At 42.1% G+C, this 16,471-nt stretch overlaps 1 protein-coding gene across 1 annotated transcript in view; it reads right to left on the bottom strand.

The window, feature by feature from the left end:
* Positions 1–16,471, bottom strand: part of ECD (ecdysoneless cell cycle regulator) — a 19,619-nt gene continuing 3,148 nt past the window's right edge. Inside the window, exons 3-14 of the mRNA XM_026687038.2 lie at positions 16,310–16,427; positions 16,008–16,095; positions 15,647–15,825; positions 15,170–15,362; positions 13,318–13,446; positions 11,912–12,037; positions 8,451–8,536; positions 5,123–5,229; positions 2,352–2,532; positions 1,060–1,127; positions 690–907; positions 1–498 (exon numbers count right to left, since the gene is read on the bottom strand). Coding sequence (XP_026542823.1) covers positions 274–498; positions 690–907; positions 1,060–1,127; positions 2,352–2,532; positions 5,123–5,229; positions 8,451–8,536; positions 11,912–12,037; positions 13,318–13,446; positions 15,170–15,362; positions 15,647–15,825; positions 16,008–16,095; positions 16,310–16,427 — 1,718 coding nt within the window. The 3' untranslated portion in view covers positions 1–273. The remainder of the gene's footprint in view (positions 499–689; positions 908–1,059; positions 1,128–2,351; positions 2,533–5,122; positions 5,230–8,450; positions 8,537–11,911; positions 12,038–13,317; positions 13,447–15,169; positions 15,363–15,646; positions 15,826–16,007; positions 16,096–16,309; positions 16,428–16,471) is intronic.

Genomic DNA, 16,471 nt, shown 5'->3' on the forward strand with positions numbered 1-16,471 from the left:
TTTGCAAGAAAATTCCAAATATTTTAATGAATATAAAATGGATTTTAAAAATATTTGCAAGAGTCCTTTTTTCCCCGGCACTTTACCATTATTATTTCAGAAAACAGATTCCACAAGATGGTTAAGTAGTTGAGAAGGATTACTCCAAATTACTCAAATCTGCTTGCAAAAGCATCTTTAGAGAACTTCATTAAAAAGGTTGTTTTTTTAAATGCTTTCACTTAGCAATATATCCTTTAAACGAGGAAACCAATTTATTGCATCCATGAATTGCTAGTGAGGCCTTTGGTCAGTATTATCTGGCAAATACACTCCCATGCTCTGCAGAATGTTAGAAACAGGTCCTGCTAATCCATCTTGAGCATTATAGGATTCCAACAAGTTAGTTACTAGGTTCAAGTCAATGTCCACAGGTGTTGTATCAGGATCTTCTTTATTCTGATTGCCTTCCAAATCTGGGTTAGGGTCTTCATGTGGAAATACTTTAACAGATCTCTCCTATGATAAATAAGACAATAAATAAGACACTTTTTATTAACACTGGACTCAGATGTCATTTAGATTGAAAAAGACAAATGCTGTGTGATTTCATATTATAGCTGACTTATAAAAAGAAAAAGAAAAAAACAATAACCCTAACAGCCATTCCCTCTTAAGTCACCCGAAAGATGGTATAAGTTTAAACATACTCCTTTCTTCTGATTGGTAAAGCTTTTGCCAATAGCGGTGGATGATAATTCACGATCCATTTCATTCATGTATGTTTGGAGATTTTCGGTGGTTTCATTCCAAGATGCTGTATCTCCTTGAGAATCAGCTTTTAAGTCACTCTCTTCGTCACTGTCTAAGAATTCAAATTCTTCTTCTTCTTCTAAGTCGTCAGAGTCCAGCTCCTCGGAATTTGCCCCTAGAAGCAATACAGAAAAGATGTCAGAATTAAGACCAAAAGCAAATAATACTTGGGGAGAGGGAAAGTGAAGTATCCAAACCTATGTGTGATTCCAGGACAGAGATAAGAGGAAAACTTTAATCTCAAACCATTTCATTCTGGCAACTCACCCAGGATTTTATCCAAAGCCTCTGTGAACGAGTCAGCATCAAAATCGACAGGGGCCTCAGTGGAAGACCTGAAAGTTAAGAAATCATAGTTATATTTTATGCTGGTGGTATTTGAGGTAACGATATAATACCAGAAGACTTTGGAAATGATTTCTTAGAATCAGCAGCAATTTCTGTGTACAGAATTACTTCTTCACCGCTTCGCTTTTCTTTTCTGGACCAGACAGGGCAGTCAAAATGCACTGGGATTTAGTGAAAATTCCCTCTTTTCTTTTGAATGTCTACATAGGTCCCTAACAAAATAATCAGCATGGAAACTGCATGTTTTCCTATGCAGATGATAAAGATTTTTACAAGTAAATATCGCATAAATATTATATGTAAATATTATATTTAAATATAAACTATAATTAAAAATAAGGGTTAATCATCAATATTGATTGTGGCAATAGGACTGAGCAAACTAAAAACAGTTAAATTATTTAATTACTATTTAATTAAACTAAACATGCAGTATTCTTTGCTATTATACAATTTGCCTGAATTAGGAAGATGAATAGATCTTCCATATTGGGATCCACAACTTCTGGCCTACTACCAGGCCGCAGCCTGTTCGAAACTGGGTTGTGCAAGCGATGGGCAAGTGCATGCGTGCGAAGCTCCAGTCATTTGTGCTTGGGCAGGAAGCTCCACTTGCATGAATGGAGAGCATCTGTGTGGGAGCACTCTTCGCTCATGCAAGTGGAGCTTTGCCAGCAAGAACGCTGTCTGCTCAAGTGCCTTCTGTTCGCATGAGGGAGTTTCACACGCGAGTGCAAGCGCCGTCCACGCACAAGCGCCATCTGCTCACAAAGCTCCATTCGCACAAATGTTTGCACCAATGGAGCTGTGCGCACATATGTACCTGGCACACACACACTCCCCTGTGCCGGGCTGCCAAAGTGGAAAGGTTGGGGACCGCTGTTGTATATCAAATTATTTTATTGTGTCTATTTTCTACACATATAGAATGGGTTTTACCACCCATTTTCTGGCAAAAAAATCTGCAAGTTCAAATGAATTTCAGTTTCAGGAAACCAAACAAAAGTTGCACTCGCAATTTAAGCCAATATTTTAATAAATACTTAAAAGTTATTTACCAAGTAACAATTATTTTTGACATACGTAATAAATTTGATATAAATGCCTAGGGTTCATTTCTCAAATTTGGCTTATATTATTTGAAAATGATTCACCAATACAGAAATGATTACATTATATGGAAGCATGCTCCAGTCATATAACTAACCTACCGTGGCATTTCTGCTCCTTCATATGTTGAGACTTTGGCTATAAAAGCCTTCATGCTTTCCGCAACCTCAGTCAAATCATAGTTCTGCTTTTCCTCTGAGGCAAAATTAGATTTATTTGTGCCAGATGTCTCCTTAAGAATCTGATCCAGAGCATCTGGAGAAATCTCTAGCCAACTGTCATCTAAAAGAATAGCATGTAGTATGAGGATAATTTATATATAATAAGATAATAAGCACACAATATTGCTGATTGTAAAAAAGAAAACATATGCGAAAGTTGCAAACAGCTGCATATATATTAGGAAAAGAAATGTCCAAAAAAGCTTTCAGTTTTTTTTGCAAAAAATGTGACGGAGCTGATTAAGTTTAAATGGAGCCATGTTGCTATATGCCAAATTCAGAATCATCAAAATACTCTCCAGAGTTTGCATATCTGTCTAATACTCAATGGTTCCCTTCTTGCTAGGTCCTCATATGCTATTAAAACTGGGTTGGGATATTAGCACTATAAGACAAGACAGAAATGGTGTTATATGCCTAATCCATATTGTCTGATGAAATGTTATTCCAGGTTAAAGGGTCAAGATTATATCTGGCAGACTGCCTGTCCTCCTTTATGGAGTGATTTCATTCAGTTCCTAGTTTAACTATTATATAGTGGTTCAGATAAATCTTAAGAGAATTCCTAACAGTATAATCAAATTTGGGTCTGGCAAGGATAAGCACAGCTTATTCTAGCTTATTTTACCTAGTGTTAATAAAAATCATAAAATGATAGTGTTTTATCAGTCTATGATTATGTTGTAAGTTCAGATCATAGACTGATAAACGATGATAGACTAATAATAATATCGTAATGTTGTGAGTTCAGAGGGTAGAACCAAACCTAGAACCATAGGGTTGAAAGAGACCTTGGAGGTCTTCTCGGCCAACCCGCTGCCCAAGGTAGGAGACCTTATACCAGGGGTCCCCCAACTTGGCAACTTTTAAGACCTGTGGACTTCAATTTCCAGAGTTCCTCAGCCAGCCATGCTGGCTGGAGAATTCTGGGAGTTGAAGTCCACAAGTCTTTTAAAGTTGCCAAGTTTGGAGACCTCTGCCTTATCCCATCCTGGACAAATGGATGTTAAATCTTTTCTGAAAAGCATCCAGCAATGGAGTAACCACAACTCTGGGAGACAAAAGCTGTTCCACTGATTAAATTGTCCTCCCTATCAGAATTTTTTTCCTTAGTTCCAAATCTTGGATCTCTCCTTAACAAGTTCCTACCCAATGCTTCTTGCCCTGCCCTCTGGTACTTTGGTGAATAAGTCAACCCCTTCTTCTCTGTGACTGCATCTCAAATATTGGAAGACAGTATCATGTCATCCCTAATCCTTCTCTTTGTTAAGTGATACTATCACTTTTTGTGGTCTTCATGCTATCCCTCAATTGAGGCAGCCTAAGACTGTTTTGGCTTTTTTGGCAGCTACAGCACGCTGCATTTAGGCAGGAAAAATCAAATGCACAGGTACAGCATAGGCAGTACAACAGTAGTACAACAGTACTAACCGTGAAAGGGATCTAGATGTCCCAGGAGATCAACCACTTAATTGTGAGCCAGCAGTGTGCTGCAGCTGCCAAAAAAGCCAAAGCAGTCCTATGCTGCATCAACCGAGAGATAGCATTGAGATCATGAAAAGTGATAATTCCACTTTTACTTTCCTGACTCCAACCTTGCAGATTTGGCTACTTCTCGGTATTCTGTTTTAGTTGTGTCCCCCTCTTTCCATGTTTTTATACTTGTTCCTTTTGCCCCGTAGTTTGTCAGAGAGTTCTTTGTGCAACTATGCTGGTTTCATCTTGGGTGGGTTGTCTTTCTTTCTCTGTGGTATTGTGCTTGGTTGGGCTTTTATAAGACAATATTCCTTGTCCCAAGATAAGGAAGTGGCTTGCAATGTGTAACAGCTGACTAAGTCTGCTGTAAATGAGAGCTAAAGAAAAATGAGACTGGAGGGAACCAGGTGATTCAAAATATGCCCATATTGTAGAAACTCCCTTTTACTTTCCATCTCTGTAATGGAAGAAAAGCAGAGCACTTTTCCATTTCCATTCTCTTTCTCCCTCTCTCTCATAAATTAGATGGAGTACATTAGATTCAGATTGTACAATATAGTCCGCAATCTCACAAATGCTTATCTTGGAATAATCTTACAGGGAATCCTCACTTAATGTCCACTCATTCAGGAACCATTCAAAATTACAACGGTGCTGGATGGTGGTGGTGGTGGTGGGGGCTTTATAACATAATTTTGGTTGTCGCAACTAACTCTCAATTACAATATTGAATGGTCCCGGGATTGTAATTAGATACTTTAAAAAAATCACCATTCCGTACATTTGATTATTCTCAGCTGTAGCACTTCAAACTCTTCTATGGCATCCTAAGAAGAAAGGTATTTAATGCTCTTAAGGCAGTGGTTCTCAACCTTTTTGGCTCTGCGGACTGGCAGCGGCAGGCTTGGGGAGTGGGGGTGGTTTCACTTGCACGAATGGAGCTCCATGCATTTGTCTGCTGCTTGCGTGGCCTGCGTCCCAACAGGCTGCGGCCCAGTACCGTGCTGCAGGCTGGGGGTTGAGAACCCCTGCCTTAAAAGTAATGAAATATCATTTTCATTCCTTTAGGATGGCCAAAAGAGCAAGAAAAGCAAAAATCAATGAATAAAATAAAAGCATTATCTACAGGTTTCTATAATTCTGATCATTATTTTTAAAACTCTCCCGCTACTTACCATCCTCTGGAGGTAGAATGTCTGAGCTCTTTCTCAAATCCTCCAAATTGAACGGATTTTTTTTTAATATCGCCAGAATTTCTTCTCCTGGGCTAACAGCAACTGAGCTAGTAAAAGAAATGCAACACCGAAATACAGAATTAAATGTGTTCAACTGGCAATGTTTAAAATCACTTTTCCACAACTGATCCAATCATAAACCCACTAGTAAAAAGAACTGCTCTTCGTGCCTTACAGGCAATCCTCACTTAATGATTGTTCAAAATTACAATGGACTTATGATCTGTACTCCAAAAAAAAAAAAAAAAAAAGCTACCTATGACCTGTACTCAAAAGTTAGATTGCTGCCTTCCCCTTTCAGGTCACACGATTGCATTTCAGGCACCTGGCTCACATTTATAAGCATTTATACTTTAGAGCAGGCTTGTCCAACCCGCGGCCCATAGGCCGCATGCGGCCCAGGTCGCCTCGTAATGCGGCCCAACGCCCACCCCAACCTTCATGAAAGATCCAGCGAGGAGGAGGAAGAGAGGCAGGCGCGAGGCGGGGCGAGGCGAGCAACAGAAAAGGCGGGCAGCCGCAGCCCAAAAGTCCCACAGCCCAAAAGTCCCGCCTTGCCACCTCCTGCTGTTGCCGCCGCCGCCGCTGCTTCTGCCCCCGTCGCCGCTGCTGCTTCTGCCCCCGCCACCGCTGCCACCGCTGCTGCATTTGCAGGAGGAGAGGTAGGCGTGAGGCGGGCGAGCTTTCTTCCCCCCTCCCCCCGCAAAATTTGGCCGGAAAATTAATAAAAAATAAATAATTTGCAGGAGAGGCAGGCGCGAGGCGAGCAACAGAAAAGGCGGGCAGCCGCAGCCCAAAAGTCCCGCCCCGCCACCTCCTGCTGTTGCTGCCGCCGCCGCCGCCACCGCTGCTGCATTTGCAGGAGGAGAGGTAGGTGCAAGGCGGGCCGAGGCGAGCAACAGAAAAGGCGGGCAGCCGCAGCCCAAAAGTCCCGCCCCGCCACCTGCTGTTGCCGCCGCCGCCGCCACCGCTGCTGCATTTGCAGGAGGAGAGGTAGGCGTGAGGCGGGGCGAGGCAAGCAACAGAAAAGGCGGGCAGCCGCAGCCCAAAAGTCCCGCCCCGCCACCTCCTGCTGTTGCCGCCGCCGCCACCGCTGCTGCTTCTGCCCCCGTCGCCGCTGCTGCTTCTGCCCCCGCCACCGCTGCTGCATTTGCAGGAGGAGAGGTAGGCGTGAGGCGGGCGAGCTTTCTTCCCCCCCTCCCCCCCACCCCGCAAAATTTGGCCGGAAAATTAATAAAAAATAAATAATTTGCAGGAGGAGAGGTAGGCGTGAGGCGGGTGAGCTTTCTTCCCCCCTTCCCCTCCACCCCGCAAAATTTGGCTGGAAAATTATAAAATAAATAATAAATAATTTTTAATTAATAATTAATAATAAATAATAAATAATTATTTTATTTTATTATTTTATTAATAATTTAATTTAATTTAATTTAATTAATTTAATTATTTAATTTAATTTAATTTAATTTAATTTAATTTAATTTAATTAATTTAATTTAATTTTTAATTTAATTTAATTAATTATTTAATTTAATTATGTGCGGCGCAAACCAAATTTTCATCTTCTAATGTGGCCCAGGGAAGGTGAAAGGTTGGACACCCCTGCTTTAGAGTATAAAATGGCTAATGGATATACTGGATTTGCATACACATGGTTTGTTTAATAACTATCTGATTTGCTTAACAACTACAGTGACTTGTTTTATGGTTATTGTAAAAATGCTTGTAAAATTGAGTCCAGTCATGTGGTACTTCAACATAATGACTGCAATGACATATGACCTAAATTCTGGGCTCCGTTGTGGTTATAAGGCAAGGGCTACCTATAAATAAGCTTTTCATAAAGCAACTGGTTAAATATTTGGTTGTGATTCTATATTATTTGGAAAATGTGGTTTGCCTGCCTCTCACTTAACATCATTTTCAAGTCCAGGATCATAATTTGCTATAAATACTATTACAGTTTATAATGCTGTAATTTAGATTATAACATTATAATTAGTTACTGAAAACAGCAGTGAGAGTTAACTTAGGACTTTTTTCTCTTTTAATGACCCTGCAATCCCTTGCTTTGGGGTGGGGGTCGGGGCAGCTGGAGCTGAGCATTTACTGGCCCAGTGCCTTTCCTCACTACCTACGCAGAATTCACAAGCAATTACTCATTGCACCCAGAGAGAGAAGTATTTGCCTCGGATTGTGAGGCGAGAGCTCCATCTCTAGGCTACCACATCGCTCAAGAATAGCTCAGCAGTAATTGACAGAATTCACTAGGCCTAAGACTGACTCATGGAAAGAGTTGCGAGTGGATGTTCAGAACAGGAGTTAGAAAAAATAGATGATGGGACCCTTTTGTGTAAACCTGATTAATAAAGTTAGACAGCTGGCTTAGGATTTTTATTTGCTATAAATGTACTACTATTCCTATGATTGTAATTGTATCATGATGTAGAATTATTTTATGGCCTCTGTATAAATATAAATATGTCATGGAGAGGAGAGGAGGGGGTCAAGCTATTTTCCAAGGCACCCGAAGACCAGAGAAGGAACAATGGATGCAAATGATCAGGGAGAGATTCAACCTAGAAATAAGCAGAAATAATGGAACCGCTTGCCTTCAGAAGTTGTGGGAGCTTCAGCACTGGAAGCTTTCAAGAGGCTGGACTGCCATCTGTCAGAAATTGTGTAGGATCTCCTGTTTGAGCAGGGGGGTTGACTAGATGACCTACAGTACAAGGTCTCTTCCAACTCTGGTATTCTGTATATTGTGTTTACTTTTGACTGAGATTGGACATTTTTCCACTTGAGTGTTATCTATGAAAATGTTCTTTCTGAATCACATTTCTAATATTTTCAGAATTTATAAATCATAACAGATAAATATAACCAATTGCAACATGGCTTTAATACATTAGCACTTTAATCATTTAATTTTTTTATCTTTTCAAATATAGTATTATATTTGAAATGAATAAACTCAGTCGAGTTTCATATGGCTTTCTCTCAGAGGTTCCAAACATACCTGTGTTCTGTATTTGATTCAAACTCAAATGCCAGTGGTTTCTTACTGAATTTACACTGTTTTTCTAGAAGACCACACATCTTCCTTTGTGGGAGAAACATTTATCAGATTACTTAAGTAAGAAGTACAATCTAGAAAAGTAGTGTATTAAGCCAGCATCAGTAATGCATTCTTATATTTCCACATTTAATCATGCAGAGATCAGCAATGCCAAACCAAGAAAATTAAACACAACCAACTTTATCTCACCTTTCTGAGTTGGCTACAGTCTGTAGAAAATAGTTTTCTGCCATTTGCAACTGATGAAGATACTGAGCAGAACCTTCTACTTCACCCTTTGGGAAAAAAATAGTTTGTAACTCAGGGTTGAACTGTGCTGAGTGTGATAGTTTGTAGACACTGCATTACCAAAGTAGGTAACTTTATCAGTACTACCGTGTTTCTCCAACAATACGGCCTCCACCAATAGGAAGCCCCAGCATGATTTATTGGCATAAAATCAAATTAAGCCCCTCCCCCCAAATTAAGGCCCATATTAAACATGTGAAATGGGGGGGAATGGCGCGGGGGGCTTGCCGTTAGGAAGTACTTTGTTGCATGCCCGGATATGGTGCTGCCTGCGTTGGTGGAGCACTTCATATCGGGAGACCTTCCGCCACCGTTAATTTCCCTTCTCCCTTGCTGCCGTAGCGTTACAGCAACGCCGCGGCGTTTGGCGCAGCCACGTGCAGCCAGTCAGGGCTCCTCCCTGCAACCGGAGCCCTGAGGAGACACTTGGCTTCAGGCGCTCCTGTGGCCGCCTTCCTTTGCCTTCGATGGTAAAGTGAATTATTTTAAAAACCTCCGCTCATCCTATCAGGGCCGTGCGAGCTGAGCAGAGCCGGGAAAGCAAGCCGCGGGTGTTTCCTGGTTCTGCCCAGCCCGTACGGCTCTGCCGCGGCCCTGGGCGGGATGAGCGGAGGTTTTTAAAATAATTCACTTTACCTTCGAAGGCAAAGGGAAGGCGGCCACAGGAGCGCCTGAAGCCAAGTATACCAACAACAAAGGCAAATCCTCAAGGTGGGCTGGAGGGAGGTGGCTACGTGCCCCCCGGGCTGCTTCAATGCAAGGTCCTGACTTGCAGCATCCTGCCGTTGCCGCCGCGTCCTTTTCGCTGCCGCCTCCCTCTCCGACTGCAAAAGTTGTGTGCTTCGCCAAACGCTCCGAGCGAGGCGAGCTCTTTCATACATAGAGAGAGAGGGAAAGACGCCGGCGTGCTCCGAGAGGCTGGCTCTTTTCTCTAGCCGAGGCTGACATCTGACTGAATCTCTATCCCGCTCCTTTATCCTCACGACGGGGTCGGCAGTGACGCTCTCTGGTGCGGTCACCTCAGCTTGCCAGCCTTGCCCCGCTATGAGACGATACTGTGACAGCCGCTGCTGCCGCACTCCCTTCTCTTTCCTCGCCTCTCTTCCCTTCTCCGGCAGGAGTGTGCGTGCCTGCTGCCACTGCCGCCGCTCCTGAGGCCATCTGGGGCGGGCAGGTGGGAAAGCAAGCAAGGTGGCTGCGCTGTCTTCTTTTTCCCTCAGCGAAGCGCCGCCGCTTGCCGCCGCCACCGCCACCTGCGATGGGCGAGGAGGCGGCGGAGGCACCCGAAATGTCACCAAGGCAACGAGTGCCTCCCCGCCGGGCCCTCCGCTCATCCCGCCAGGGCCGTGGCAGAGCCGTGCGCGCTGGGCAGAACCAGGAAACACCCGCGGCTTGCCTGCCACGGCCCTGGAGGCACTTCCTGTCAGCCTCGGCTAGAGAAAAGAGCCAGCCTCTCGGAGCACGCCGGCGTCTTTCCCTCTCTCTCTATGTATGAAAGAGCTCGCCTCGCTCGGAGCGTTTGGCGAAGCACACAAGTTTTGCAGTCGGAGAGGGAGGCGGCAGCGAAAAGGACGCGGCGGCAACGGCAGGATGCTGCAAGTCAGGACCTTGCATTGAAGCAGCCCGGGGGGCACGTAGCCACCTCCCTCCAGCCCACCTTGAGGATTTGCCTTTTGTTGTTGGTATACTTGGCTTCAGGCGCTCCTGTGGCCGCCTTCCCTTTGCCTTCGAAGGTAAAGTGAATTATTTTAAAAACCTCCGCTCATCCCGCCAGGGCCGCGGCAGAGCCGTACGGGCTGGGCAGAACCAGGAAACACCCGCGGTTTGCTTTCCCGGCTCTGCTCAGCTCGCACGGCCCTGATGGGATGAGCGGAGGTTTTTAAAATAATTCACTTTACCATCGAAGGCAAAGGGAAGGCGGCACAGGAGCGCCTGAAGCCAGTGTCTCCTCAGGGCTCCGGTTGCAGGGAGGAGCCCTGACTGGCTGCACGTGGCTGCGCCAAACGCCGCGGCGTTGCTGTAACGCTACGGCAGCAAGGGAGAAGGGAAATTAACGGTGGCGGAAGGTCTCCCCAACATCCAAGCTGTCGCCGCCCGCCCACCCGAGGATGCAAGGGGGGGGGAAATTAAGTCACCCCCGAAAAGACGGCCTAGCCGGTTTTTCGGGGGTCAAAAAAAAATAAGGCCCGGCCTTATTATGTGAGAAACACGGTAATGATATTGCTTAGTTTGATAATGAAATGTGTGCAACAAAGAAAACCATCATGCTCAGAGAGCAACAAGGACCCCATAAATCAGACCTCCATAGCACAAGAGAGAGTAAATTAAACGCTTCTCCCCAACACATTAAACAGGCTGAGAGATAATGTGAATGAAACCTGAAGTAATGATAGAATTTGGATAGCCACAAATTTGGGGTTATAAAAGTTATGACTGGTTATCCTATAACTGTCATAGAACCTGTCCATCACTCCTCATCCCTGGCATTTTTCTAATAGAAAAGTGAACATCTAACATCATGTATTATCTGTAATCAATCCCCAGAAGCAGCAGAAAAATCCATCAGAACGGTCACATTCTTCAAGAGCCATCCAATTCATTCCATGCCATCAAAGTGAATTTATTTTTTTGCTTGCAATTATTCCTTGTTAGCAGCCAAAAAGCTTTGTCAAATCAATTCTCTCAGTGGTTTTGCACAACCCTAATCATTACTACTTTGTTATGATTAGAACCCAACTGTTGCTTTTTTAAGAAGGTAATAGAAATACATATCACAATGATATAAACTTATCAAAGACATGATTGAATGTAGTTAATAAACACTCATGATAAAACAAGGGCTGAACTGTGTTATTAGGAAATAAACACAAAATATTCCAAAATACCTTTCAATCAAACATTTCAGTAGTTGGAATTTCTCCAACCTTGTTTTGTGAGAGTATGCATATATAAGAAATTGGACGCATTTACAGTCAACAGAAAGCAAACAGTTAGCATTCCACAAATCAAATGGCTTAATTCCATGAAGCTGGATAGTCTTGTTAAATCCCTACAATCACCTTTGAAGCCCAGAAATAACCTAGAAGAATGAATCCTAACAACTAGGACAATTGCAAGCTATCTGTTTGAGATTGCATTTTGAACATCAAAGATGAGGATGTCATTTTTTATGAATATGCAATGAATAAATATTTCCTTATTTCATTTATATCTCATTATTATGTTAACAGTGTGGACATACTCCTTTTAAAATATAAATTTAGGCTATGGTTTAAAGTGTAGCAACATTATATCAACAACAAACGGTTTCACTGAAGAGCTAAGGCAGGTTTGCTTTCTTGCAATTTATACACATATCTCACCTTAAAATAATTGTTCTTCTGGAGAGCCCTAAGAAAGCTATCCCATAATGGAACATTCAGTATTTGTTTCTTGGAATCAGAAGAAGCTGAACTATACTTCGAGCATAAAATTTCAAAGCCATGAGCCTGTGAACAATATGGGAGGAAAAACCAATTGTATATTATTCACCTCTTAATGTTAGAATTGTTGCAATGCGTTTTCAAAATAAAGACATTTGCTTTGTATTGTACTTTAACACCTGGTCACTCTGTGGAAACACCACATTCTTTGCTTAGTGATTATACAGAATATAAAGTAGTAGTTCACCGTGGCCATTTTCTGTGATGGCTTTATTTTATTTTTTATTCCGAATCCAATCTACAGCCTTAAAATGGGCTGGTGGTCTCTCATCCAACTATTAACTAGGTCCAACCTGGCTTATTTGTCAAGATTAACTAAACTCACCTAGATGCTGCCACCCGCCAGAGAACAATCTTTAGATGAAATACCTTAAAAGAACATTTGGAATAAAAATACACAAGGAAAATTAGATTGAAATCCAATTGATTGCAAGGGAAGGTGCCCTGCTAATCTAGGGCAGGGGTGTCAAACTTCTGTCGTCACTGCATCATCATGTGACTTATTGCAACTTTCCCCCCCTTTGCTAAACCAGGCATGGGCATGGTCAATGCATGACGCCTCTGGCCTGCAGGCTGCGAGTTTGACAGCCCTGATCTAGGGGAATATTTGTAGTTCTTATTATATTATTTTAATGAAGAATTAATATAGAATATTAGAGAATGTTGTGTTTGTTTCTATCAGGTTAAAGAGCCTAAATAATAGGATAAATTGAGCATTATCTTAATAAGATTTTGATTTAACATCAGCTAACGAAACACCTTATTCTGAAACAACCAAAAGTTTATATCCAACTTCAAGAGATTTTCCTACAAATTACTTAAAATAACTTACCCATTTTCAATACTTACCTAGGAGTTATATTAATGCCCTTCCTTAGGCAGATCACCAGGGCATTGCAACCATGCAAGGCAGGGGAAGTGAAATTAATAAAACACATGGTTTTACATTGTAAGTTTTATCTTTATACTCAGGTATGACAATTACAGTCTTGAGGCCACAAGCATCTGGCTACCTGAATAAATTCCATTATATATATTTATTAATTTTTGACTGACGGCCAAAGAGGACATATGCAATTGCAGAAAACTGCCATGAGCATCTTGGTCTTATCAAGTTCTATTATATGTATTTTTTTTTTATGAATTTAGTTTGTGTATAGATTCTGGTTTTTGGTTGCCTGTGTGTAATTGCTTGTGTGCCTCTACTGCGTTTGTGTGAATATGTGTGTATATCTCAAAATTAATATTTTGTTGTAAAAATATCTAAGGTCAAGGAAGATACTTACCAATTTCATGCCCAATTCATGGGCTTTGTATTGAGGATGTGAATGAGGAGGTAATGAGTAGCCACTCCGTTTGTCTGGTACAAATGTCTGTTGAACCAGTTGTGCATATAGACACTTTGTAAAAAGAACCTGAAAATATCAGAATATTCCATTAAAAATCCACTTTTCTGAAAACTTATTTGAATCTGCTTTGGCCTATTACAGCTACTCCTTGTTTGGCAACCACCCTCGCGGCCCACATTAAGCAAGCAGTGGCTAAGTGAAACATGATTTTATTTCAACTCTCCTTTGCTTTACAGACCTGCAAGTGCTATGAATTGAGGGCATTGGTCACAAAGATCAGGACTGTGAATGGCTACTGTCCAAGGTAGTTGCCAAGTGAGAACTACTTATATTACTTGAAGAATTAAATGAGAGAGAGCAAGCAAGATATTATAGAATTATAGTGTTTTATTACAGTGGTCCCCAACCTTTTTTGTACCAGGGACCAGTTTCACGCAGAAACACTTTTTCAAGGACCCGGGGAGGAGTCTGAGTTTGGTGGTTTGTTTGCAGACGTTTCATTACCTGACTAGGTAACATCTGATGTTGTTATCTAGTCGGGTAATAAAACGTCTGCCAGCAAACCACCAAGTTCAGGGAGTGCCAATGCCTTCTCATTGCAACCCTGAGCGACAGATATTCTCTTCTATTGGGACATTTAAAACGGAGGGTTTCAGCTGCAGATTCAGGAACTGCTCCTGGCTGAGGAGCGCCTTCAAAACTGAGCGCTGGGCGGCAGCGGCCCACGGCTGTCTCCGCGGCTCAGGACAAGTCCCTGCAGGACGGCTGAGAAGCCCCGCCTCTCGCCCCTGCCTCCCTCAGCCTCATCCCTCAGGTGTCTCCCTCCCTCCCCAGCCTCATCCCTCAGGTGTCTGCCTCGTTCCTCTCTCAGTCGCTCTCTCGCTCCTCCACCAGCCCAGGAAGAAACTGCTTCAAAGAAGCCGGCAGGGTGGCTTTTCCTGTTGGCGCAGCTCCTCCGAAGCGCCCGTTCACCCCCACCCGCCGCCCACGGTTCAATCCAGTGCTCCGTTCTGCCTGCCTGCCTGCCTTCGTTTCTGGTTGTTTCGGAGCAGCTTCGGCTGAGTAAAAGAGGCGAATAATTATTATTCTTAGCGAAGCTGCTCCGAAACAACCAGAAACGAAGGCAGGTAGGCAGAACGGAGCACTGGATTGAACCTGGATTGATTGGCGGCGGGGTGGGGGTGAACGGGCGCTTTCGGGGGAGCTGCGCCAACAGGAAAAGCCACTCTGCCGGCTTCTTTCAAGCAGTTTCTTCCTGGGCTGGTGGAGGAGCGAGAGAGCGACTGAGAGAGGAACGAGGCGGGAGGAAACCGAAGCCACTGAGCCAGAGAGTAGGACAGGCTTTGGTTGCTTCCTCCCTCCCCTTCTTTCATTTGTGTCCTTGATCCCTGATCCCAGCAGCATTCAACGAAGGCAAGAAAGCTGCAATTTTTATTTTATTTTTATTTTTATTTTCTTTGCGGCCCGGTGCAAAGTGATCCACGGACGGTACCGGTCCGCGGCCCGGTGGTTGGGGACCCCTGTTTTATTTTACTAATTATACTATACTATAATTATACTATATACTAATTATAGTATAATTGTAATTCTATAGTACAGGTCTAACCTCATTTGCCTAATCTCCAATCTCTTGTAGAATTATATAAGAGATTGAAAATTAGACAAGTTAGGTTAGACTTGTACCTAAAAAAAAGGACAAAATTAAAATGCCAAACAAATCATTCATAAACCACATACGATAAGGTGAATTAATTGTGAAGATTAATTCAGAAGCTTAATCTCCACTTACTGATGCCATCACACGTGTTTCAGGGGGAAAGGTTTTGAAAATGCGGCAGGCTTTTAAGTCAACGGGATCTCGAAGGTAAAAAGCTTGGACTGCTGCTGACACTAACGCAGGACGTTGCCTCAGAACTACTGCAATGCCGGCTGGAAGATAACAGTGAGCTCGATGAAGACAAGTCTGGATCTTCTTAGGATACCTAGGGCACAAAATTGCAATGAGGTGCAAAAAAAAAAAAAAAAAGAAAGAGAGAGATAATCCTGGTAGAGGCAGAATATAAATGGAAGAACTGGGTAATCTGCAATATTTTATTTATTTTTATTTCAGTAAAATGTTGCATGATATTACTTCCAAATATGGTAAAAAACTGCTACTATTAATAAATGTGTATGAACCAGCATAGCAGGTATTGCATATACAGTTGTAACAGTATATATGTTGTTATATATATCTGAATATATATATTCAGATTCAGTCACTTACCCATTGATGCGTTTATATACTGCTGCTTTAATAGATTTTGAAGCCACAAAATCCTCAGAATGGCCAGAAAACAATTTCAGGACCTGGGGAATTGTAGGGTTTATACCAGGTAGTAATTTCTTCCCTTCAGCAGTCTTTGGCAATGGAATTATGCATAATTCTCCACTATGAAAGAATACCTGACAAATACATATATATATATATAAATTTATTAAATCTGAAAGTTTTTTGAAAGTGTGTCAAAAATTATCAAGTCTATGACTGAAAGGATCTTGAAAAAACATAATAAATTCAAAATAAGATTACAATATTATTCCAAAAAATTAGCTTTTTAGGTATTTGACATTCTTAAGTCTCTTACCCGATGGATGCTGTTTTCAGGATTCAACCATTTTGGAAGGTAGTCGGCTGCTTCTATCAGAAGGAATTCACCATCATTGTCATCCACTCTATTCAAATAAATAGAGTATTTACTCATTACATGGAATTAGTGTACCCTAATTTAATTCAATGCATATGGATACCATGCTGTAATGCAGTCTTTATTCACAGAAAAAAATCCTCCCCAAATTTTATTTCAGTAAAGCGTCTGCAAAGAATGCTTTGCAGACACTGCAAAGAACAGCTAAAATCATAGTCTGTTTAATCAGCAAATAAAAATACCTAGCTAATAATTCTGGAAATTCCTTTGTAATTTCCTTTATGAGGTAAACAATAAACCATTCATCTTCAATGTTATCTCCAAACTTTGTGTGACCAGTAATATGAGCAGGTAGATTTCCTAGAAAGAACAGAAGTTATTAGATTATTTCAAAAAAATATTTG

Source organism: Notechis scutatus, chromosome 4 (assembly GCF_049901735.1).
Source record: "Notechis scutatus isolate UNSWTSFEM ecotype Mainland chromosome 4, rNotScu1.2, whole genome shotgun sequence".
Classification (NCBI taxonomy): domain Eukaryota; kingdom Metazoa; phylum Chordata; class Lepidosauria; order Squamata; family Elapidae; genus Notechis; species Notechis scutatus.